General features: G+C 47.4%; 1 protein-coding gene across 1 annotated transcript in view; it reads right to left on the reverse strand.

Annotated features, from left to right (window-relative positions):
* The window catches only part of DLG4 (discs large MAGUK scaffold protein 4), a 197,866-nt gene that overhangs the window by 57,524 nt on the left and 114,262 nt on the right, over nucleotides 1–26,080 (reverse strand). Inside the window, 1 exon segment of the mRNA XM_060254572.1 lies at nucleotides 12,556–12,720. Coding sequence (XP_060110555.1) covers nucleotides 12,556–12,720 — 165 coding nt within the window.

Below are 26,080 nucleotides of genomic sequence, written 5' to 3' on the forward strand. Positions count from 1 at the left end.
AAAAGAGGTGCCGGAGCTCATCTGCATAACTCATTTGCCAGTTTGGTGCAGTGGTGAAGTGTGCGGACTCTTATCTGGGAGAACTGGGTTTGATTCCCCCACTCCTCCACTTGCAGCTGCTGTCATGGCCTTGGGTCAGCCATAGCTCTGGCAGAGTTGTCCTTGAAAGGGTAGCTTCTGGGAGAGTTGTCTCAGCCCACCTACCTCACAGGGTGTCTGTTGAGGGGGAGGAAGGGAAAGGAGATTGTCAGCCACTCTTAGACTCTGAGATTCAGAGTGAAGGGCGGAATATAAATCCAATATCTTCTTCTAAACTGTGGCGCCCACCACTAGATATCCCCAAGCAGGCCTCAAATTCAGCAGGAACTCACAGGAGCACAGCTCCTGAATCTTTCTGAGAGTTCCACCTCCTTCTTCCAACCTTGTCCACTGAATAATAGGTGCAGTTGCATAAGAATCCCTGGATGAGCTCCACGACCTATTTTTCTACAAAACGACCCTTGCCCCCCCCAAAATGCTTGACTAGTGTAGAGCAGAGCAGAACTCTTGCTTCTTGTGATCCAACTTCTATTAATGCAGCCTAAAATCACATTTGCCTTTTTTGCAGCTGCATCACGCTACTGGCTCCCATTCAACTTGTGGGGAGATACCCTCCCAAGACCCCTTCCCCCTGTCCTACTGCCAGGCCTGGCATCTCCCATCCTACATGTGCATTAGATGCCTTTTGGCAGATATTTGCATTTGTATACTCTCTGGTGTTTTGTTTTGTTAGTTTCAGCCCACTTTCCCAGCCCATCCAGGTCATTTTGAATTTTATCCAAGTCCACTGATAAGACTGTTAAGAACATAAGAACATAAGAGAAGCCATGTTAGATCAGGCCAATGGCCCATCCAGTTGAAGAGTAATGAGTTGAAGAGTAATGAGTTCCAGATAAAGCCCAGAGAAACAGCACTAACATTATCCAGATGGGTGAAGGGCCAGTAAAAAGCACTCTCTGGATAGAATTCTACCAACCAACTGAAGATCCACTTGATAGTTTGGTGCAGTGGTTAAGTGTGCGGACTCTTATCTGGGAGAACCAGGTTTGATTCCCCACTCCTCACTTGCACCTGCTGGAATGGCCTTGGGTCAGCCAGAGCTATTGCAGGAGTTGTCCTTGAAAGGGCAGCTGCTGTGAGAGCCCTCTCAGCCCCACCCACCTCATAGGGTGTCTGTTGTGGGGAAGGAAGGCAAAGGAGATTGTGAGCCGCTCTGAGACTCTGTCCTTGAAAGGGCAGCTGCTGTGAGAGCCCTCTCAGCCCCACTCACCTCACAGGGTGTCTGTTGTAGGGGAGAAGATAAAGGAGATTGTAAGCCGCTCTGAGTCTCTGATTCAGAGAGAAGGGCGGGGTATAAATCTGCAGTCTTCTCTTGTTCTTCTTCTAGTTCTCTCCCTTTCCCCTTCCTGTCAACAGAATGGCTGTCAAGCTGTGCACGCAACAACTGATCTCTTCCTTTCCCTAACCGAAATCATCACACTATATCAGGGGTGGGCAACGGTAGCTCTCCAGATGTTTTTTTGCCTACAACTCCCATCAGCCCCAGCCATGGGTCATGCTGGCTAGGGCTGATGGGAGTTGTAGGCAAAAAAAAAAATCTGGAGAGCTACCGTTGGCCGCCCCTGCACTATATTTTCTAGATGATCTAGTGCCAGTATTTCCCCCCCAAGTACGCTGAATTTTTGTGAACATTCCATAGCTATCGCAGCAGCTCAAAGCATAAGGCAGGTTTGCAACAAGACTGAACAGGCTTTGGGGTGGACTGATAATTGTATTCCCAACAGATCTGGAATCTGACAAAATGTCAGTAGCTAAGGATCGGAGCCAGTGTTATTTACCGGGCATCTGGGAAACGTCAGTCGGACCTTGGGGTCCAGATGAAATGGCTAAACTTACTGAGGAAATTCTACAGAATAACAAGGAACAACAGGAAGCGTTCCTGTTGGTCGTTTCAGTCAGCAGCCAAGTTGGTCTGCAGCAGAAAAACTGGATTAGAATCATAGAATCCTAGAGCTGGAAGGGACCTCCAGGGTCATCTAGTCCAACCCCCTGCACAATGCAGGAAACTCACAAACCCCTCCCCCTAAATTCACAGGATCTTCATTGCTGTCAGATGGCCATCCAGCCTCTGTTGAAAAACCTCCAAGGAAGGAGAGCCCACCACATCCCAAGGAAGCGTATTCCACTGAGGAATTGCTCTAATGGTCAGGAAGTTCTTCCTAATGCTGAGCCGGAAACTCTTTTGATTTAATGTCAATCCATTGGTTCTGGTCCTACCTTCCAGGGTCACAGAAAACAATTCCACCCCATCCTCTATAGGACAGCCCTTCAAGTCCTTGAAGATGGTGATCAGATCACCTCTCAGCCACCAGGCTACATGAGACCTTGTTGGGCTGGGCCATGTGTGTAGCTATTTAACATCAGGTAGCAGAGATATAAATTTTATAAAGAACACAGACAAACACAAAGATTTAAAAAAAAACAACAACTTAAAACATGCTTAAAACGTTAGCACTCATTGGTCTTAAAGATGCTTTCTTTGTATTTCTCCCATGGTATCCAGCGAGCTGAGCAAAGGAAGCTCTGACTCTTTCCTTCCATACCCCAGGGGACTGGGGGGGAGCCCCAGCCAACAGAAGGAAGAAGAAGATGAAGAAGATATTGGATTTATATCCCGCCCTCCACTCCAAAGAGTCTCAGAGCGGCTCACAATCTCCTTTCCCTCCCCCACAACAGACACCCTGTGAGGTGGGTGGGGCTGAGAGGGCTCTCAGAGAAGCTGCCCTTTCAAGGACAGAGTCTCAGAGCGGCCCACAATCTCCTTTCCCTTCCTCCCCCACAAAAGACACCCTGTGAGGTAGATGAAGATATTGGATTTATATCCTGTCCTCCACTCAAGAGTCTCAGAGCGGCTCACAATCTCCTTTGCCTTCCTCCCCCACAGCAGACACCCTTTGAGGTGGGTGGGGCTGAGAGGGCTCTCCCAGCAGCTGCCCTTTCAAAGACAACCTCTGCCAGAGCTATGGCTGACCCAAGGCCATGCTAGCAGGTGCAAGTGGAGGAGTGGGGAATCAAACCCAGTTCTCCCAGATAAGAGTCCGCACACTTAACCACTACACCAAACTGGCTCTCCAGAGAAGGAAGAGCCTCAGCCAACAGAAGGAAGAGAGGCTTGGCTCAATTGCTGTGCAACTCAGAGAGCCCGGTAAAGCAAGCTCTCCCTCCCTCCTTCCTTCCCAAGGGAGGAGCCTCAGCCAATGGAGAAAACAGAGCAAGCTGTTAAGCAGAAGGAAGCAAGAGAGAGAGAGAAGGAAGCAGATGACAGTCATTTGCTCGGGGGCGATAGGAGCCCTCTGGGGGCCTGATTCAGCCCCTGAACTACATGCTTGACACCCCTGCTTTAAGCAGCGGCTGGAGAAATACTTGTCAAGGATGCTCTAGGCTGATCCTGCATTGAGCAGAGGGTTGGACCAGATGGTCCGTATGGCCCCTTCCAACCCTGGGATTCTATGAAATGCTTAGGGGCAGAAAATCTACAGCAAGGTACCAGTCCTGTGTCTCTGCACAGCCCTGGCAGGGTCCACTGTTCTGAATTGGCGAATGAACTCCAATTCAGGAATGTCACATTGTAATCTCCCCTTGAGGCTTCTCTGATTGAGGACTGAGTCTTTTGGTACCTTTCTGGAAACCCAGAAATCAATTCATTTTAGACATTGTGTGAATGTCATTTGCAGTGTCTAGCTTTTGGACTGTAGTCGTTTTGTATTTCAGTAATATATTTTTTTCAAAAATTGTCAACTGATTAAATATTTCGTTAGCTCTTGCCAGCATTTCCCCCAATCGACAAACCCAACAGAAATGCATTAACACAATGCCAAGTTCTAAAGCAAAGAGCCCCGTGGCGCAGAGTGGTAAAGCTGCAGTACCGCAGTCCTAAGTTCTGCTCACGACCTGAGTTCGATCCCGGCGGAAGCTGGGTTCAGGTAGCCGGCTCAAGGTTGACTCAGCCTTCCATCCTTCCAAGGTTGGTCAAAGGAGTCCCCAGTGTAGATGACTGGGGAAGGCAATGGCAAAGCAACCCGTAAAAAGTCTGCCATGAAAACGTTGTGAAAGCAACATCACCCCAGAGTCGGAAACAACTGGTGCTTGCACAGGGGACCTTTCCTTTCCTTAAGACCAACAAAAGAGCCCCATGGCGCAGAGTGGTAAAATTGCAGTACTGCAGTCCTAAGCTCTGCTCATGACTTGAGTTCAATCCCCGGTGGAAGCTGGGTTTTCAGGTAGCTGGTTTGAGGTCGACTCAGCCTTCCATCCTTCTGAGGTCAGTCAAAGGAGTTCCCAGCTTGCTGGGGGGAAAGTGGAAATGACTGGGGAATGCAACGGCAAACCACCCCATAAAAAGTCTGCTGTGAAAACGTTGTGAAAGCAACGTCACCCCAGAGTCGGAAATGACTGCTGCTTGCACAGGGGACTACCTTTAAACTCTAAAGAAGGCAGATGCCTGGTATATAAGGGAAGATGCCTGGTATATAAGGGAAGATATAACTTCCTAAGGCAGATGCCTGGTATATAAGGGAAGATATAACTTGCAAACTCTGCTAACCAGAAGAGCAAAATCCACACACACACACACACCCTGACATGCCAATGAGATATAGACAGTTGCTGGCAGATCCTGCAACGACCCAAAGAAATCAGGGCTGCTGAAGGGCCATACTTTCCCTGGCTAGCCAGTTTGCATACTTTCCCTGGCTAGTAAAACCGGTCTCAAGCTTGCAGCCTTTTAAGACTGCAGTCAAGAGCTGCGTGGTTGCCATGACATCTCCTCCAAGTCAGTCAAATGCCGCCCCACTAGCTACTGCCTTTGGAAACGCAATCGATGCAGCTCCCCCATCCTCACAAAGACATATCCTTTTGGGAAAGATGGTGCGCACGTCCAGTCACCCCGCCCCTTTCAAACAATTTCCCCTCCCCTCCTTCAGATGCCTTGCAGACGTTTCATGGAGAGCAGTAATCTTGTTCGGCTTCACAGGACCGTTGCTGAGAATTATCAATTCGAGATCCGCAAAGCACGCTGACTCTCTGGACACACAGAAGTCAGGGAAAGGGACAGTTTCCGCTCTGGAACAAAGTCGAAGTCCAGGCACTTTTACGACCGACAAAGTTTCATTTGGGATATAAGCATTTGTGCGCGCGCCCACGAAAACTGATACCCAGAATTAAACTCTGATGGTCTTCTTTAAGGCTGCTGCTAGACTCAAACTTTGATCTGCCGCTTCAGACCAACACAGAGACCCACCGGAATCTAGTTTCTGCTCTGAGAAGCCAGGCTTAAGAGTACGGCCCTCTTAACATAAGATCAGCTCATTCAATGCGGGTGGGGGACCTTTGACACCCCGTAGAGATACGTTTATCATCAGCAACATGTATCAGAATCTCCCCCACACTTTGGAATTGTTTTCTGGAAGGGAGGGCAGTACGCAATGCGTCCCCCTCCCATTCTTATATGAGTTGCCCTATATGGTCGAGGACCTATCTATGGGATCTCCTTTCCCCACATGTTCCCCAGAGAGCACTGCGTTCGGGAGCTCAAAATCTGCTATCCATCCCCGGACCGAGGGAGACTAAGCTCTACACAAGCCAGGGCCTTCTCGGTGGCAGCACCAAAGCTGCAGAATGCTCTCCCAGAGGCCATAATAGCCCTGCAGAATCTCTCCCAATTCTGCAGGATCTGTAAAACTGAACTTTTCCAGCAGAAGGCTACCTCTTCTATCCTGCTGAGCGATACCATCAGAAGGACCGCCAACAGATCAACAGAAGAACTATGACAGCAACATAATCTGACTCGCCTACACCAAAATTCTTGAATAGCACCAAAATATGTAGTTTTAAATTGTTTAATTTTCATTGTTTTCAGAATTGTTAACTGGAAATTGTTGTTTTTAACATGACTGTTAAAAACATGACTGTTAAAGATTCTGAGTCCACTCGCGGTGAGGGCGGGGTATAAATCTAAGGTGAATAAAATAAATAAATGATTCTTTGCCCCCTTCTCCCAAAGTCATATGAAGACTTCATAATCTTCAGTATGTCTCTTAGTTTGGGGGGCGCCCCTTCAAATTGTGACTCCCCTCCATCATATCCACCCCACCCCACCTGAGCATAAATACCTCTCGGAAAGGTGGAGAGCAGAGGCTACGTGTGGCAGGAGGTCTGGTGTGGATGTGTGTGTGTGGGGTTCAGACACGGCAGACACAACGGGACAGTCTGATGACAAAGAAGCCAGAGACGAACGCACACACACAGTACACACACACACATGTGCAAAGTGTGCAGAAAAGTGCTAAAACATACGCACATCCCCGCTCAGCGCAAACCCAGATGACATTTCCTGCTTCACTTCCACAAAACAGAGAATCTGGCTTCTCAGACTGTGCCTATCCTACCCATCAGGCTGCGGGAAATCCTGGCCGTCTTCGTTATTTTTAAAAAATAAATACATGCTTGCTAGTTCTTAAGGGGCGACTATTCCTTCTGCTCATAGTGATCTGAAGTGGAATTAACATCTTGCATTCTTTTCTTTCTTTTTTTTAAAAAGACCAGAGACAGAATCTTGCCGCATCACAAAGACGGAACAGCTTCTATCAGGACAAGTTTCCAGAGTCCACGACATCAGTCCACAGAACCTTCTACAACTAAAAAGACTCCTTTTTCATTCCCATGTACAGAACTTTTAGTCGTTGTCGATTTTCTGAGCTGTATGGCCTGGTCTTGGCACTGTGAGACCTGACGTGTAAAGACCATGGCCATACAGCCCAGAAAATCGACAACAAGTAATGAACTCTGGCTGTGATAACATATCCTACATAATCTGTTCTCATATTTGGTTGAATTTAAAATCACACCTCTTCCCTTCGGGGGGGGGGGGGTGCTGGCAAATGGTTGAGCCTATAACCAGACACAATAAAGCCCCCAAGAGTAATTTCAGCCACCCTGTGACATTACAAGCCCCTCAAATTTTCCTGTCTGATTACAACAACTTGATGCCCAATAACGGGGGGAGGGGGTCCTCAAAAATGAGACCGCTCACGCGAATGATTTGAAATGCCCCAACTGCAAAGTCCAAACTATAAAAAGTGGGTTTGCGTGAAGCTCGTGACAGAAAGTCACTCCAAACTGAGGACACCGGTCGTGGGACCCGAGAGGGGCCATTACAGGCTAGGAAGCTGCATATAAACCGAAAGTGCTACGAACAAAATGCATCGCCAAATCGCACGATGTGCAGAAAAATGTCCTTCCACGTGCCAAGAATACGGAGGTGCCCAAAGACACTCCACCTGATACACGGGGGGGACTCTGAAACAATCGTGTGGCCAAAGATGCCATGCAAACCTTCAACACCACTGGTGCATCTCTCCAGATGTAAAAGTTTCCCGCAGAGTCAGCAGAGCAGATTTGAACAAAACTTAAGAGAATCAGAAGAGCCTTGCTGCATCAGACCACAGTCCACCAAGTCCAGCATCCTGCCTCACACAGGGGCCAACCAGTTCCTCTGGAATCCTAGAATCATAGAGTTGGAAGGGTCCTCCAGGGTCATCTACTCCAACCCCCTGCACAATGCAGGAAACTCACAAACACCTCCCCCTACATTCACAGGATCCTCATTGCTGTCAGATGGCCATCTAGCCTCTGCTTAAAAACCTCCAAGGAAGGAGAGCCCACCACCTCCCAAGGAGGAAACCTGTTCCACTGAGGAACCGCTCTAACGGTCAGGAAGTTCATAGAATCCTAGAGTTGGAAGGGACCTCTAGGGTCATCTAGTCCAACCCCCTGCACAATGCAGAAAACTCACAAACAGCTCCCCCTACATTCACAGGATCCTCATTGCTGTCAGATGGCCATCTAGCAGGGCCAACAAATGGCAGAGAGGCCAAGTCCTTCCCAAGAAGAGTATTGGAAGAGTCCTGATGGATCAGACCAGTGAGGGTCCATCTAGTACAGTCTCCTGCCTCACCCAGTGGCAAATCAGTTCTTCTGGAAGGCCAACAACAGGGCAGAGAGGCCGAGGTCTTCATAGGAACACTGGAAGAGCCCTGCTGGACCAGACCAGCCTCCTGTCTCACACAATGGCCAAACACTTCCTCTGGAGGGCTAACAACAGGGCCAAGAGGCCGAGGCCTTCCCCTGATAAGAACATAAGATGAGCCCTTCTGGATCCAGCCAGTGAGGGTCCATCCAGTCCAGCATCCTGTCTCACACAGAGGCCACCCAGTTCCTCTGGAGGGCCAACAACAGGGCAGAGCGGCCGAGGCCTTCCCCTGAGAAGAACCTCAGAAGAGCCCTGCTGGATCAGACCGGTGAGGGTCCATCTGGTCCAGCATCCTGTCTCACACAGTGGCCACCCAGTTCCTCTGGAGGGCCAACAACAGGGCAGAGAGGCCGAGGCCTTCCCCTGAGAAGAACATCAGAAGAGCCCTGCTGGATCAGACCGGTGAGGGTCCATCTGGTCCAGCATCCTGTCTCACACAGAGGCCAACAAGTTCCTCTGGAAGGCCAACAACAGGGCAGAGAGGCCGAGGCCTTCCCCTGAGAAGAACATCAGAAGAGCCCTGCTGGATCAGACCAGTGAGGGTCCATCTAGTCCAGCCTCCTGTCTCACACAGTGGCCAGCCAGTTCTTCTGGAGGGCCAACAACAGGGCAGAGAGGCCGAGGCCTTCCCCTGAGAAGAACATCAGAAGAGCCCTGCTGGATCAGACCGGTGAGGGTCCATCTGGTCCAGCATCCTGTCTCACACAGAGGCCAACCAGTTCCTCTGGAAGGCCAACAACAGGGCAGAGAGGCCGAGGCCTTCCCCTGAGAAGAACATCAGAAGAGCCCTGCTGGATCAGACCAGTGAGGGTCCATCTAGTCCAGCCTCCAGTCTCACACAGTGGCCAGCCAGTTCCTCTGGAGGGCCAACAACAGGGCAGAGAGGCTGGGGCCTTCCCCTGAGAAGAACCTCAGAAGAGCCCTGCTGGATCAGACCAGGGAGGGTCCATCTGGTCCAGCCTCCTGTCTCACACAGTGCCCAACCAGAGGTCCAGCAACAGGGCCTTCCCCTGATGTTGCCTCCTGGTTCTGGGATTCGGAAGTTTACTACAGTCTTCATGGCCAGCGTCCACTAACACCACCGAGAGACCTCTCCTCCACGAATCTCCCTCATCCCCTCTGAAAGCTACCTGTGCCCTGCGGCACTCACTGCATCTACTACGGCACACCTGCCCGGCTCTCTAAAAGCATTCTTAGGACCAAAACCCGCAGAAACATTTTCCTGTGCACACACGACAACATGATGGAGGACGAGCGCAAGCACTGTGCATGGAAGCCAAGGCTGGCTTCAGCTTCCCGGCGAGTACGTCCTCAGCTCGCACGTGCTCTCACACACACCCTGGCACGCCCACAGTGCGAAAAGCAAATACGCTAGCAGAGATGACTACCTTGAGCTGACTCATTCATCGCCTTGTAACAAGAAGCACACACAGATGTGCTACACACACACACACACACACATGCTCCTCATACGCAAACGCCACTCCATGCACAAATAAGAATCCCACACTCTCTCCTAAGTGGGAGCGACATACCAGAGGGTGCTGGTGGCTTCATATCAACGTAGGAAGCTGCTTTCTACTGAACCAGGCCTTTGGTCCGTTGAGGGCAGTATTGCCTGCTCAGGCCAACAGCAGCTTGCCAGGGTCTCTGGCAGAGGTCTTTCCCATCACCTCCTGCCTGCTCCTTCTAAGGGAGATGCCGGGGATTGAACCTGGGACTTTCTGCATGCCAGGCAGAGGCTCTGCCACTGAGCCACAGCCCTTCTCCTTTAGTCTCCAGGGTCTCAGGCAGAGGTCTTTCCCATCACCTCCTGCCTGGTCCCTTAACTGGAGATGCCGGGGATTGAACCTGGGACCTTCTACATGCCAAGCAGAGGCTCTGCCACTGAGCCACAGCCCTTCTCCTTTGTTCTCCAGGGTCTGAGACAGAGGTCTTTCCCATCACCTCCTGCCTGGTCCTTCTAAGGGGAGATGCTGGAGATTGAACCTGGGACCTTCTGCATGCCAGGCAGAGGATCTGCCACTGAGCCACAGCCCTTCTCCTTTGTTCTCCAGGGTCTCAGGCAGAGGTCTTTCCCATCACCTCCTGCCTGGTCCTTCTAAGGGGAGATGCTGGGGATTGAACCTGGGACCTTCTGCATGCCAGGCAGAGGCTCTGCCACTGAGCCACAGCCCTTCTCCTTTAGTCTCCAGGGTCTGAGACAGACGTATTTCCCATCACCTCCTTCATGGGCCTTCTAAGGGGAGATGCTGTGGATTGAACCTGGGACCTTCTGCATGCCAGGCAGAGGCTCTGCCACTGAGCCACAGCCCTTCTCCTTTTGTCTCCAGAGTCTCAGGCAGAGGTCTTTCCCATCACCTCCTGCCTGGTCCTTCTAAGGGGAGATGCCGGGGATGGAACCTGGGACCTTCTACATGCCAAGCAGAGGCTCTGCTACTGAGCCACAGCCCTTCTCCTTTAGTCTCCAGGGTCTCAGGCTGAGGTCTTTCCCATCACCTCCTGCCTGCTCCTTCTAAGGGAGATGCCGGGGATTGAACCTGGGACTTTCTGCATGCCAGGCAGAGGCTCTGCCACTGAGCCACAGCCCTTCTCCTTTTGTCTCCAGAGTCTCAGGCAGAGGTCTTTCCCGTCACCTCCTGCCTGGTCCTTCTAAGGGGAGATGCCGGGGATGGAACCTGGGACCTTCTACATGCCAAGCAGAGGCTCTGCTACTGAGCCACAGCCCTTCTCCTTTAGTCTCCAGGGTCTGAGACAGACGTATTTCCCATCACCTCCTTCATGGGCCTTCTAAGGGGAGATGCCGTGGATTGAACCTGGGACCTTCTGCATGCCAGGCAGAGGCTCTGCCACTGAGCCACAGCCCTTCTCCTTTTGTCTCCAGAGTCTCAGGCAGAGGTCTTTCCCATCACCTCCTGCCTGGTCCTTTAACTGGAGATGCCGGGGATTGAACCTGGGACCTTCTGCATGCCAAGCAGAGGCTCTGCCACTGAGCCACAGCCCTTCTCCTTTAGTCTCCAGGGTCTGAGACAGAGGTCTTTCCCATCACCTCCTGCCTGGTCCTTCTCAGTGGAGATGCCGGGGATTGAACCTGGGACCTTCTGCATGCCAAGCGGGGTGGAATCCGAGCAGGAGCTCTTTTGCATATTAGGCCACACACCCCTGATGTAGCCAGTCCTCCAAGAGCTTACAAGGTACTTTTTTGTAAGCTCTTGGAGGATTGGCTACCTCAGGGGGGTGTGGCGTAATATGCAAAGGAGCTCCTGCTAGAATTCCACCCCGCTCAGACCTGACTCCTTCCCAAAGGACACACAAACAAGAAGCTGTCTTCTGCTTAATCAGAGTCCAGGGCTTTTTTTGTAGCAGGAACTCCTTTGCATATTAGGCTACACCCCTGCGATGTAGCCAATCCTCCTGGAGTTTACGGTAAGGGCTGTACTAAGAGCCCTGTAAGCTCTTGGAGGATTGGCTAGATCAGAGGGGTGTGGTCTAATATGCAAAGGAGCTCCTGCTGCAAAAAACCCCCCAAAGAAGCCCTGAATCAGACAATCGATCCGCCAAAGTCAGTCTTGTCTACTAGACTGGCAGCCGCCTCTCACATCCCCTTCTCCAGGGGTGGCCAAACTTGCTTAATGTAAGAGCCACATAGAATAGATGTCAGATGTTTGAGAGCTGCAAGACAAGGAAGGAAGGAAGGAAGGAAGGAAGGAAGGAAGGAAGGAAGGAAGGAAGGAAGGAAGGAAGGAAGGAAGGAAGGAAGGAAGGAAGGAAGGAAGGAAGGAAGGCAAATAGATGGGGAGAGAGGAGGGAGGTAAATGTGCAAAGAAAGCAACTTTAACTTTAAATGCCTTCTCTAAGCCGCTGGCTGGCTTGGCGAAGTGATTTAAAGAGGCAAACGCCTTCTCCAAGACAGGGTGGTGGGGGCTTCGAGAGCCACACAATGTGTGTGAAAGCCACATGAGGCTTCCAAGCCACAGTTGGGCCACTCCCGCCCTGCTCCCCGATGCTCTTCCCTGGAGATAGCCGGGACCTCCCTGCACGGCAAGCAGAACCTCCACGAAGTTGCAGCCCCCCCACCCACCTTTGCCCCCTCCTGCGCTTCCAGAGGTGGCCTCCATTCCATTCGTCATACCATCACCAGATCCACCACTCACACACACACACCCAAAGAGCACACCTCCGGAGGCCCACATGCGTCCTGACATGCAACCCGCTCCTGGAGAGCACACTGACACGTGAAGAAAGACACACAAGCGCCACAGGGACTTTGTGATGCCCACAGGCTCCGTGGCAGGCTGTGAGTGGGTGCAGGTGTGGTGGTGGAGGGCGGGCATGGCAGGGGCGGGCGGGGCCAGGTATGCCCACGGTGGCGGCGGCTGGGCGGCGTCCCCTCTCCTGGCCGGGGCGCCCGCGCCCCCCCTTCCTACCTTCATGGGGGAGATGTGCGAGTGGGACACGTAGCCGTGGACACTCTCGATCTGGGACAGGTTCTTCTCCGCCACGTGGACCAGCTCAGGGGCCTTTACCTGGTTGGGGAGGTGGGCGGGGCTGTGCTCCAGCGGGGGGCTGTCTTCATCTTGGTAACGATATTTCTGAAAGGGAAGAGGCAGAGCGTCAGCGCCACAGCACCCCTCACCTTCCGTACGCTCAGCCCTGGCCGAGGCCGCCCTCCCAGAAGCCTTTGCAAAGGAAGCATGAGGCCATGGTGGCCCAGAGAGCTCTCCTCCGCTCTGGCTCTTCCTGGCTCGGTTCTGCTGCAGGACAGGCAGGGAAATTTAATGGTTTGATTTCTGCCCACTGTGGATGCGGGAGGGGTGAGAAGGGGGGGGGGCACTGTCAACCTGCCTTGTCTCACACGGCCAGGGGCTGCAGAACGCCCCTCCAAAAATCGAACCAATTCAATCATGCCTTTGCTTTGGCACCCTGGGTCCAATTAGAGCTGCCATTCCCCAGGTGGGAAAATACAATACAGAGAATCACGTAGGATGAGAACCCAAAGAAAATCACCCCGAAGGAGGTGGCGGCGGCTACAAGCTAGCCACCTTTATGAGGGGATTGGATAAAAATATGGAGCAGAGGTCCAACACTGTGTCGGACTGGATGGGCCATTGGCCTGATCCAACCTGGCTTCTCTTATGTTCTTATATGACACAGAGTGTTGGACTGGATGGGCCATTGGCCTGATCCAACCTGGCTTCTCTTATGTTCTTATGTGACACAGAGTGTTGGACTGGATGCCATCGGCCTGATCCAACATGGCTTCTCTTATGTTCTTATGTGACACAGAGTGTTGGACTGGAGGGGCCATTGGCCTGATCCAACCTGGCTTCTCTTATGTTCTTATGTGACACAAAGCGTTGGACTGGAGGGGCCATTGGCCTGATCCAACCTGGCTTCTCTTATGTTCTTATGTGACACAGAGTGTTGGACTGGATGGGCCTTTGGCCTGATCCAACATGGCTTCTCTTCTGTTCTTATGTGACACAGAGTGTTGGACTGGATGGGCCACTGGCCTGATCCAACAGGGCTTCTCTTATGTTCTTATGTGACACAGAGTGTCGGACTGGATGGGCCATTGGCCTGATCCAACCTGGCTTCTCTTATGTTCTTATGTGACACAGAGCGTTGGACTGGAGGGGCCATTGGCCTGATCCAACATGGCTTCTCTTATGTTCTTATGTGACACAGAGTGTCGGACTGGAGGGGCCATTGGCCTGATCCAACATGGCTTCTCTTATGTTCTTATGTGACACAGAGTGTCGGACTGGAGGGGCCATTGGCCTGATCCAACCTGGCTTCTCTTATGTTCTTATGTGACACAGAGTGTTGGACTGGAGGGGCCATTGGCCTGATCCAACATGGCTTCTTTTATGTTCTTATGTGACACAGAGTGTCGGACTGGAGGGGCCATTGGCCTGATCCAACATGGCTTCTCTTATGTTCTTATGTGACACAGAGTGTTGGGCTGGAGGGGCCATTGGCCTAATCCAACATGGCTTCTCTTATGTTCTTAAAAACCGTGACAAAATAACGAATACAATAGTAAATTCGCTTGTAATTATTAATGTATGAAACGTCACAGTATTTGATGGTCATGATCCATTCCAAAATTTAGTATTTTAAGGGAAGTGCGTATAATTCATTTGCAAAACGCATCTAAGCGCAATTACATCGAATAGTTTAAAGTGCTTAGTGCTACAAAGTGCTTGTAAGTCCGAGTGCCTGTGCAGATTTTTCTTCCAGAAGGAATATATCTGAAGATTCCCCGACGTCCCTCTGACGGAGCCTGGAGCCGACAGGACGCTTGTCGCACCGTTGTATTTCACAAGGGCTACCTAAAGCAAACATATACATTATGTAGCCATTGTGAAATACAACTTGTTGGATATCCCTCTTTGATAAAGACCGTGGAAACGTGCGACAAGCGTCCTGTCCGCTCCAGGCTCCGTCAGAGGGACATCAGGGAATGTTGAGATGTATTCCTTTTGGAAGAAAAATCTGCACAGGCACTCTGACTTACAAGCACTTTGTAGCACTAAGCACTTTAAACTATTCGATGCAATTGTGCTTAGATGCGTTTTGCAGCTGAATTATACGCACTTCCCTTGAAATACTCATTGTTGGAAATGGATCACGACAATCAAATGCTTTGACGTTTCATACATTAATAATTACAAGCGAATTTGTGACTGCGTTCGTTATTTTGTCACGGTTTTTCTTTGGGTTCTCATCCCCAGGTGGGGGCAGGGGATCCCCCGGTTTGGAGGCCCTCTCCCCATTTCAGGGTCATCAGAAAGCGGGGGTGGGGGGGAATGTCTGCTGGGCACTCCATTTTTCCCTATGAAGACCGATTCCCATAGGGGATAATGGAGAATTGATCCATGGGTATCTGGGGCTTTGGGGGAGGGGCGCTATTCTTTGATGTAGAAGCACCAGATTTGCAGCATAGCATAATGCCTCTCCTCAAAACACCCTCCAAGTTTCAAAAGGGGTCCAATTCTATGAGCCCCCAAAGAAGGTGTGCCTATCCTTCATTATTTCCAATGGAGGGAAGGCATTTAAAAGGTGTGCGTTCCCTTCCAATGTGATGGCCAGAACTCCCTTTGGAGTTCAATGATGCTTGTCGTACCCTTGCTCCTGGCTCCACCCCCAAACTCTCCTGGCTCCACCCCCAAAGTCCCCAGATATTTCTTGAATGGGACTTGGCAACCCTAGGTCCAGTCTGGTTTGGATTCGAGACGTCTGTTGCCTTGCTGGGCAAAAGCCGCTCGCCTCCACAGCTGGCCTCCTTGGGTGGAAGCCACCTCCTCCCCTCCCATGCAAAGGGCATCAGTGCAGTACAATGGAGACCCCCCCCCTTGGATCACAGCCCCCAAACCCAATGTGGCCCAGGGGCAGGGCTGGTTGCAGGTTTGGGAGCCCCTCCCCTCCTCTGCCCACCTTCTTGCTCTTCCCCTTGCCTACTCCCCAGCATCCCAGCGACCCCCCCCCCCTGCAGCCCTTTCCCCAGCATCTCTGGGCAGGGCGGCAGGGGGAGGAATCCTAGAGTTGGAAGGGACCTCCAGGGTCATCAAGTCCAACCCCCTGCACAAGGCAGGAAACTCACAAACGCCTCCCCCTACATTCACACGATCTTCATCGCTGTCAGATGGCCATCTAGCCTCTGCTTAAAAACCTCCAAGGAAGGGAGTGGGCTGGGGGTGCTTGGCACCCTGTGGGGCCTGGCATGTGCCCCATCTCAGGGAGGCTGCTGCTGCCCCTGTCCCCAGGAAGGGGGAGAAAGGCGAGGGGGGGCTAGAGGAAGAGGCCCAGAGAGGAGCACTTGGGCAGCTGCCCCCTCCCCTCTCAGGCAAGCGCCCAATTCTCACTGGCAGCACCTCAACCCCCCCTCCCAGAATCTTCCTCAGCCAGGGGGCGAGGGGGAAGTGGGGTGGTCCCCAACATCATGCCCACGGTACCCAGCAAGGGCTTTTAGAAAGCGGGTGGAGCCATACAGGGCTCCTGCCCAGTGGGGCTTCTGATTGGTCAAAGGAGATTTTGATGGGCTGGGCAGAAGAAACCAGCATGGTTTCGGCTGCAGCCAGCAGCACAGCTCTGCCTGGCTCTTCCCTCCCTCCCTGGCCTGTTTTTAAAATTCTGTCTCTCCTCCCTTGCGCTGGAGCTTCCTCTGCGTGGGGGGGGGGGGGGGGGGAGGGTAAGTGCTTGCTGCTGCCATTTTGTAGTGGCACCCAGCACCGTTCCTTGGAACGGCAAAGGTGGCCACTGACTCCAGGATGCTGGCTCCCCGGCTCTAAACTACAACTCCCAGGAACCTTTGGGAGAAGCCATGATGCAGCTGATTTCAGGGCCCAGTGAGGAGGGTGTCCCCGGACTCATGTGCCCTGCCTCGAACCCCAGAACTTGTTTTGTCCTGTTGTGAGAGCCGGGTGGGGTGTGGCAGACAGGGCAGCAGGCTAGAACCCTGGGTGGCGAGGGTCTGAATCCCCACTTCTGCCTTGGAAGCTCGCCGGGTGACCTTGAGCCCGTCACAAACTCTCAGCCTGGCTCTACTTCACAGGGCTGTTCTGCTGTTGCGAGGCTAAAAGGGAGGAGGGGAAACGTGGAGAAAAGTAGGATGGAAACAAACAGAAATACACGCAGACCAGGGCCTGTACTTTGGTGGTGCACTCAAAAGGGCCCCAAACACACGAGCACTCGAATCCAGGACCACTAGCTTTGCACGCAGATGGTCCTGGATTCAAGCGCTGGCATCTTCACTTCAGCGACTCCCAGGCCCGCGGAGCTACCGAGGCAAAGCAGACCAAGACGGGACAGGCAGGGGGAGCCGATCTGAATTGGTACAAGGTCAATCCTTAAAACTTTCTGTAAGGCTCAAAAACGCACCACCGAGATCGTTTCCTGCACAAGAGTTTGGCCGGTGGGGTGGGGGGGAGAAATTGCTACCAGACAGAATACGCAGCAGGCACAAAACCTGGGCAACATTAACCATGCCAGCATTGCAGGGTGATGGGCTGGGATCTGCGAGACCCGGATTCGATTCCCCATTCGGTCACTCGATGGGTGCCCTTGCGCCAGACCTCCACTCTCAGCCAAACCAACCTTGCAGGGCTGTCGTGAGGCTAAACTGGATCTGAAGAAGTGAGCCGCGACTCATAAAGTTGCCCCAAATGGACTCTGGCGCTTTTCTAAATAAATACTGTTTTTTTCTTCCTTGCTGAGATTCTACTGTTTCTGGTAACAGGTTTACAAGATTCTCACAATAAAAGAACTCGTGGGCATTCAATGAAATTGCTGAGCAGTCAGGTTAGAACGGATAAAGGAAGTACTTCTTCACCCAAAGGGTGATTAACATGTGGAACTCACTGCCACAGGAGGTGGTGGCGGCTACAAGCATAGCCAGCTTCAAGAGGGGATTGGATAAAAATATGGAGCAGAGGTCCATCAGTGGCTATGAGCCACAGCATATTATTGGAACTGTCTGGGGCAGTGATGCTCTGTATTCTTGGTGCTGGGGCGGGGGAGGGCAAAGTGGAAGGGCTTCTAGCTCCACTTGTGAACCTCCTTTTGGTTGGACTGGATGGGCCATTGACCTGATCCAAAATGACTTCTCTTATGTTCTTAAAACAAAATAACATCATTGGCAAAAGCGCGTGAGTCATTTGTCCACTTCTGGAGTGAGTGTGCCAACAAAACCGACCATCTTTTGGGGACATGAGCACATGAACAACTGGATATTGCGCTGGAAGTGGCTTTCTTTTCTCTTCTTTTTCCTTCTTTTTTAAAGGAAAAATGACTGAACAGGCAGATTGTGGCAGGACAGCTCCAGGGTTACCCGCATGACCTATCTGTCCTCCAGAGTTGGTGTTGTGTAGGGGATTAGAGTCTCACACTAGAGTTTAGGAGACCCAGGTTCGAATCCTTTGGGTGACCTCGGGCCGGCCACACTCTCACACTCTAACCTACCTCACAGGCAGTGTTCCCTCTAAGCTGAGTCAGCATGAGCTAGCTCACAGATTTTTAGCCTCCAGCTCACACATTTTTGTCTTAGCTCAGGAAGGATGACCCTAGAGCACACTAATCGATGCAGGAGCTCACAGCTTTAATGCCAGGAGCTCACATAGTAGAATTTTTGCTCACAAGATTCTGCAGCTTTAAGGGAACATTGCTCACATACGGTAACAACATCTTATTCCTGCATCATTAATAACTTCTTTTTATCTATCCCATATATTACTTTCTAACCACCCCTCCCCCCCGTTACTTGACCCCCGCCAGTGTTATTTACTTAAAATACTAACATTTAAAGGTACCCTTAACTAATAAAAACAAATATTAATATTCTTCCTTCTAAGACTTAATCATTAATCATTAACAAAAATTGTCCAATGTCCTTTTATTTTCCACTTTTTCTACATATCTTCTAAACTTTTTCCACTCCATCTTAAAAACTTCTAAATCATAGTCTCTTAAAATTCTTGTTAATTTGTCCATTTCACTCCATGTCATAACTTTTACAAGCCAATCCCATTTCTCTGGTATTTTTTCTTGCTTCCACAACTGCGCATATAATGTCCTAGCAGCTGAAAGCAAGTACCAAATTATAGTTCTATCTTCTTTTGGAAATTTTTCCATTTGTAATCCCGACAGAAAAGTCTCTGCAATTTTCTTAAATTCATATCCCAAGATCCTAGAAATTTCTTGTTGAATCATCTGCCAATACTTTTTTGCTCTTTCACAAGTCCACCACATATGGTAGAAAGAACCTTCATGTTTTTTACATTTCCAACATCTGTCTGGCATCTTATTGTTCATCTTTGCCAACTTTTTAGGAGTCATATACCATCTATACATCATTTTAAAACAGTTCTCTTTAATACTATGACACGTCGAAAGCTTCATAGAGTTCTTCCACAAATATTCCCAAGTTTCCATCTGTATTTCTTTATTTACATTAATTGCCCACTTAATCATTTGAGATTTCACTACTTCATCTTCCGTAGACCATTCTAAAAGTAATTTATATAGTTTTGAAATTAATTTTTCATTGTCTCCAAGCAGAATTTTTTCCATTTCTTTTTGCTCTTTTCTTATTCCTTCCGTTTTAATATCATTATCCACCAAGCTCTTTATTTGTTGCATTTGGAACCAACCATATTTATTATTCAGCTCTTCAGTAGTTTTCAATTCTTTTTTGCCACTTTGTATTTTTAATAGTTGATTATATGACAACCACTTTTCTTCACCCGTCTCAGCTATTATTTTTATTACTTCTGCTGGCACTATCCATAACGGTTTTCTCTCATCTCCATATTTCTTATATTTCATCCATGTATTTAGCAAATTATTTCTTATATAATGGTCAGAGAAAAAACCATCCATCTATTTTCTCCATAATACATATAAGTGTGCCAGCCAAATTTATTTCCACGACCTGCCAACGTTAAGAGTTTTTTATTTAACAGCATCATCCATTCTTTTATCCACACTAAACAAACTGCTTCATGATATAATTTTAAATCTGGTAAATGGAATCCGCCTCTCTCTTTTGCATCTGTTAAAATTTTCATTTTAATCCTTGGTTTCTTCTCAGCCCACACAAACTCTGAAATTTTTCTTTGCCATCTATTAAATTGTTTACTGTCTTTCACAATCGGGATAGTTTGAAACAAATACATTATTCTTGGTAGAATATTCATTTTAATTGCAGCTATTCTGCCCAGCAATGACAAATTAAGTTTATTCCATTTTAACATATCTTCATCCATTTTACGCCATAGCTTCTCATAATTATTTCTGAACAAATCAATATTCTTCATTGTTATCTCCACACCCAAATATTTTACCTTAGAGGTAACTTCATAACCCGTTAACCTCTGCAATTCCTTTTGTTTATTTACTTGCATATTTTTACAAGTTCCACCAATTCCCCATATTCTTGTATTTTAGCTAACAACGAAGGTGTGACTTGTATGGGACTTTCATTTATAAACATTATATCATCTGCAAATGCTCTATATTTGTAAGTAAATCCTTTTACTTTTAATACTTCTATTTCTTTATCTTGGATTTGCATCAGTAAGATTTCAAGAGTCATTATAAACAACAGTGGGGAAAATGGACAGCCTTGTCTTGTACCTTTGCTAATTATCATGTCTTCTGTAAGATCTGCATTTATACATAGCCTTGCACATTGTTCAGTATATATTGCATTTATCATCCTTATAAAGTTTTCCCCCAACTCCATTTTCTCCATTACTGCAAACATAAAGTCCCAATTTAAATTATCAAATGCTTTCTCTGCATCCGCAAAGAATAATGCTACTTCCCTTTCTGGATGTCTTTCATAATATTCTACAATATTTACAACAATTCTAATATTGTCTCTTATTTGCCTTTTGGGGAGAAACCCCGCTTGATCTTCCTTTATAAAATTTGTCAAATGTTGTTTAAGCCGTTCTGCCAAGATTCTTGTATATATTTTATAGTCATTATTTAATAGTGAGATTGGTCTATAATTGTTTACATTCGTGACATCTCTATCTTCCTTTGGAATCAACAAAATAACAGCTTCCTTCCATGTATTTGGTATTTTCCCTTTTATTCTTATCATGTTCATCAATTTCTGAAGTTTCGGTATTAAGTCCTCTTTGAAGGTTTTAAAAAATTTAGCTGTATATCCATCTGGCCCAGGTGCTTTTCCATTTTCCATTGCATTAATTGCTGCTTCAATTTCTATTTTTTCAATCGAGTCATTCAAAACTTTCCCCATATTTTCTGTTAAGGGTGCTATTTTAATCTTTTGTAAATACTCTTCCATCTTTTCTTTCTTTATTTTAACACCCTTAAATAATTTGGCATAATACTTAAAGAATTCTCTTTTTATTCCTTCTGGATCTACCACCTCTCTTCCATCCACCACAATTTTATTAATAATTTTACTTTCTCTCTTTTTCTTCAGTTGCCAGGCCAAATATTTTCCAGGTTTATTTGCTCCCTCGAAAGATTTCTGCTGCAATCTTTTCAGATTCCATTCCAGTTCTTTATTTAACAAATGTCTCATTTGTGTTTGTAATATTGTAATCTCCCTCATAATTTTCTTTTTTCCTGGCATTTTTCTCAGTTCCCCTTCTTTTTTCTTTATTTCATTTTGAATGTCCAGCATCTGTTTTTCTTTTGCCCTCTTGTCTTTATTATTCAATGTAATCAATATTCCTCTCATTACTGCTTTATAAGCATCCCAGATCATCTGAAATTCTATATCTTCTTTATCGTTTATTTGGAAGAAAGCTTTAGTTTCATTTTCTAGAGATATCACTATTTCTTTATTCTGTAGTAAATCTTCATTCAATCTTCATCTTCTCGACTTTTTAGACAGTTTTGTAATCCACATTATTGGGTTATGATTGTAATCCACATTATTGGGTTATGATTAGCCCCTATTTTAGGTAAAATCTCTATTTTCTTTGTTATAAGGCCTAAATCTTTAGTACCCCACAACATGTCAATTCTGGAAAAAGTTTTATGTCTGAAAAAAAGGCATAGTCCCGCACTTCAGGATTAAATTTCCTCCATATATCCTCCAAGTTTTCTTGTTTGACCAATTCAAAAAAAGACTTTGGCAATTTTCCTTCCTTATTATTTTTTCCCACAGACCTATCCAGTATGTTCTTAATTATTCCATTAAAGTCTCCCATTATCAAAACTTGATCATATGTCACTTCATCAAATTGTTGTATAATGTCTTTTAAAAAAGCATCCTTTGCTCCATTTGGTGCATACAGTCCCAGTAACAACGGGGTTTTTGCATTTAATATTATTTCTACCGCTACAGATCTTCCATCTTTATACACTAATTTCAGGTCCAATTCTTGTTTAATATAAAAAATCAGTCCCCTTTTCTTCTGTTCAGCCAATGAATAAAATTCTAGTCCTAATTGCTTTTTCCATAAAAATTTGTAATCCTTTTGTTTGATATGTACTTCTTGTAAACAAACTATATTACAATTTTGCTTTTTAATCCAATGAAACGTTGCCTTTCTTTTTTGTGGTGAATTTAGTCCATTTACATTCCAAGATAATAATTTGTAATCCATCATGGTGCAAATTCTTTATGTTCTTCATAAAATCCACGCAGTTCCTGTGTGCTTGTAATTGTAATCCTTTTTCCTTGTAGCTCAAAGCTCAAACCTTCAGGTATTATCCATCTATACCTCATTTCATTGTCCCGTAATTTTTCTGTCAATTTCTTATATGCTCTTCTGTCATTTATCACTTGTCTTGGCAACTCCTTCATAATTCTTACTCTGCTGCCTTCCACTATCAATGTCTTTTCAAAGTTTTTATTCATGATTTTTCCCACCATTTCTTTTGTCATATATCTCATAACCACATCTCTTGGTAGATTATTTTTTTGGCATATAGTGAATTCACTTTATACATATAGTCATACATGTTTCTAGTCCCTTCAGGATCTTCCTCCAAAAATTCTGCAATTATTTTTATTATATATTCTTTCAAATCAGTTTCTTTATCCTCAGGTACTCCTCTCAGACGTATCTGGGTCTCCATCAATTTGCAATCATGAATTGCCACTTTTTCTTGTATTTTTAACAAGGTGGAATCATGTACTTTCACTCTCCCTTCCACCTCTTGCACTTTTTTTTATGTCACCACAGTCTCATTTCTGAGATCCTCTATATCTTTTTTTAGCTCTTCAATATCTTTTCTAATTTCTTTTTTGGAAGCAGTTATCATTTCCTTCATCCTTTTCATTATCCTGGCTTCCATTGCATCTAATTGGCCCTGCATTTTCTCCAGTGAAGCAGTCCTTGCACGGGTTTGCTTGTGGTCTGACATGTAAAAACACCGAAAATTTTGACCCCACCAAATTAAATTTCAACTATCAAATTTAAAAGACTGAGGCTTGCTCTTTTCAATAAGTCTAATTTTGCTGTCCTCAGAGCCTCCTGGGCTCAGATATTAATTTTTAAAGTTTTTATTTTTCCAAAATGGCGGTTGCGACTTTCTGCCTCACTTTTAAATTTTTTTCCTTTCTCCTCTAGAGGCTTCTAAAATGGTTATTAACAGTAATGTCCAATAGTATTTACCTTATAATCATCACCTCTATCGGCTCCACCAATTTTTAATGTCCCAAACACTTTAAAAATTTTATTTAAATTTTAGCATCCTAGCAATGGCCGCTGATGTTTTTCTATGATATTATAGTCCTAGAGTAGGCTGGCTGCTTCAATAATTTCCCTTTTCCATCCGATACTTCCTGCTTTGCTTGCCACCAAATCCCGTTTTCACTGGTAGAGAGATCTCACGATACTTGACATATTTCCTGTGTTGGCTGTGGGAGCTGCAAATCTATGACAATGGGGCTTTTTCTCCAAAACCGCAAGTAGACAAAACAATAAATTTCTTTCCACTTTTTAGCACTGTCCTTTAAATTTACAAAGTCCAAATTTCGCCCCTTTCTCTCTTCTTCTTCCAAGCTTTCTAGATTTCAATTTCCCACCTTCTGATTTTATTTTGTTTAACTTTAATTAGTCCCGGAATGAAAGATAGCAATCTGTACCTTTTCTGTAGTTATCCAGATCAACACCAGTCTTGTATAGCTTTAGATGTTTAGCAGTATCAAAGAAGATTAGGATCCTGTCGAGCCTATGTCAAATAAATGACTCTGGAAACTTCTGCAGATGATGAAAATGCAACTCGTCTCCGGAGAACCCTCAAAGGATCCCCCCTCCGGGACTCCCTTTTAGCCAATGTAAATCTCCTCAAAGTTTCCTGTGCATATCTTGGACTGATCTCTGACTGAGAAAAGTAGGCATTAGGCATTAGATTGCCTTCCACTACCCTGAACAGAAGTTCCAGCCTGCTCCCCTTCTGAGAAGCAGTTCAGCTTGGCATTTTCCAACCCCGGAAGTCCGGAACACTGCTCACAGAGTTGTTGTGGGGATAACAAATGGAGAAGAGAGGAATGTGGCAAGATGCCTTGAATTAGAATTGCCAGCCTCCAGGAGGGGACTGAAGATCTCCTGGGCTCACAACATTCACCTAGAGGAAGGGTGGCCAACGATAGCTCTCCAGATGTTAAGAACATAAGAGAAGCCATGTTGGATCAGGCGAGTGGCCCATCCAGTCCAACACTCTGTGTCACGTAAGAACATAAGAGAAGCCATGTTGGATCAGGCCAATGGCCCCTCCCGTCCAACACTCTGTGTCACATAAGAACATAAGAGAAGCCCTGTTGGATCAGGCCAGTGGCCCCCCCAGTCCAACACTTTGTGTCACATAAGAACATAAGAGAAGCCATGTTGGATCAGACCAATGGCCCCTCCAGTCCAACACTCTGTATCACAGAAGAACATAACAGAAGCCATGTTGGATCAGGCCAATGGCCCATCCAGTTCAACACTCTGTGTCACATAAGAACATCAGAGAAGCCATGTTGGATCAGGCCAATGGCCCATCCAGTTCAACACTCTGTGTCACATAAGAACATCAGAGAAGCCATGTTGGATCAGGCCAATGGCCCATCCAGTTCAACACTCTGTGTCACGTAAGAACATAAGATAAGCCCTGTTGGATCAGGCCAATGGCCCCTCCAGTCCAACACTCTGTGTCACAGAAGAACATATCAGAAGCCATGTTGGATCAGGCCAATGGCCCATCCAGTTCAACACTCTGTGTCACACAGTGGCCAATATATGTGTGTGTGTGTATACACACACACACACACATATATATATACACTGTGGCTAACAGCCACTGATGGACCTCTGCTCCATATTTTTATCCAATCCCCTCTTGAAGCTGGCTATGCTTGTAGCTGCCACCACCTCCTGTGGCAGTGAATTCCCCATGTTAATCACCCTTTGGGTGAAGAAGGACTTCCTTTGATCCATTCTAACCCAACTGCTCAGCAATTTCATGGAATGCCCACGAGTTCTTGTATTGTGAGAAAGGGAGAAAAAGACTTCTTTCTCTACTTTCTCCATCCCATGCACAATCTCGTAAACCTGTTACCAGAAACAGTAGAATCTCAGCAAGGAAAAAAAATCCAGTATTTATTTAGAAAAGAGCCAGAGTCCCAAAGCACCGTAAAGACTAACCACATTTGGGGCAATGTTATGAGTCGCGGCTCACTTCTTCAGATCCAGTTTAGCCTCACAACAGCCCTGAAAGGGCTTCTTTCTCTACTTTCCCCATCCCATGCAAGTTTTTTGCCTACAACTGCCATCCGCCCCAGCCAACATGGTTAATGGCTGGGGCTGATGGCAGTTGTAGGCAAAAAAACCCCACAACCATCTAGAGAGCTACCGTTGGCGACCCCTGACGGACATGGCTGCTTTGGAGGGTGGACTCAGTAGCATGATGCCCTAGCTGAGGCCCCTCCCCTTCTCAAACCCCACCCACCCCCAGGCTCCACCCCCAAAGCCCCAGGAATCTCCCAACACAAATTGGGCAGCCCTCCCTTGGGTCTCCACTGGGGAGACGGGGGATATAAATGAAATAAACCAACCTAATGGTAAATTTCAAGGGGTTGTGAGGGGACCTGAGTCCAGACTCAGGAAGCCGAGGGAGTCCTGGCAGCACAGACAAAGTTGTGAGGCTTTCTTGGACATCATGCGCTACAAGCTCTAGAGCAGGGGTGTCAAACTCATTTGTTACGAGGGCCAGATCTGATATCAACGAGACCTTGTTGGGCTGGACCATGTGTGCACATGTACCTATTTAAGATTAGGTAGCAGAGAGATAAACTTTATAAAAGACGCAGACAAAACATAACAAAAAACAACCCCACCTTAAAATAAAACATGTTTAAAACATTAGCACTTGTTGATCTTAAAGGTGCTTTCTTTGTATTTCTCCCAGGGAACCGGGCACTCTGCCTCTTTCCCTCCCTCCCCAGGGAACCAGGAGAGGGAGGAGCCTCAACCAGTG

Source organism: Heteronotia binoei, chromosome 15 (assembly GCF_032191835.1).
Source record: "Heteronotia binoei isolate CCM8104 ecotype False Entrance Well chromosome 15, APGP_CSIRO_Hbin_v1, whole genome shotgun sequence".
In the NCBI taxonomy this organism is placed as follows: Eukaryota; Metazoa; Chordata; class Lepidosauria; order Squamata; family Gekkonidae; genus Heteronotia; species Heteronotia binoei.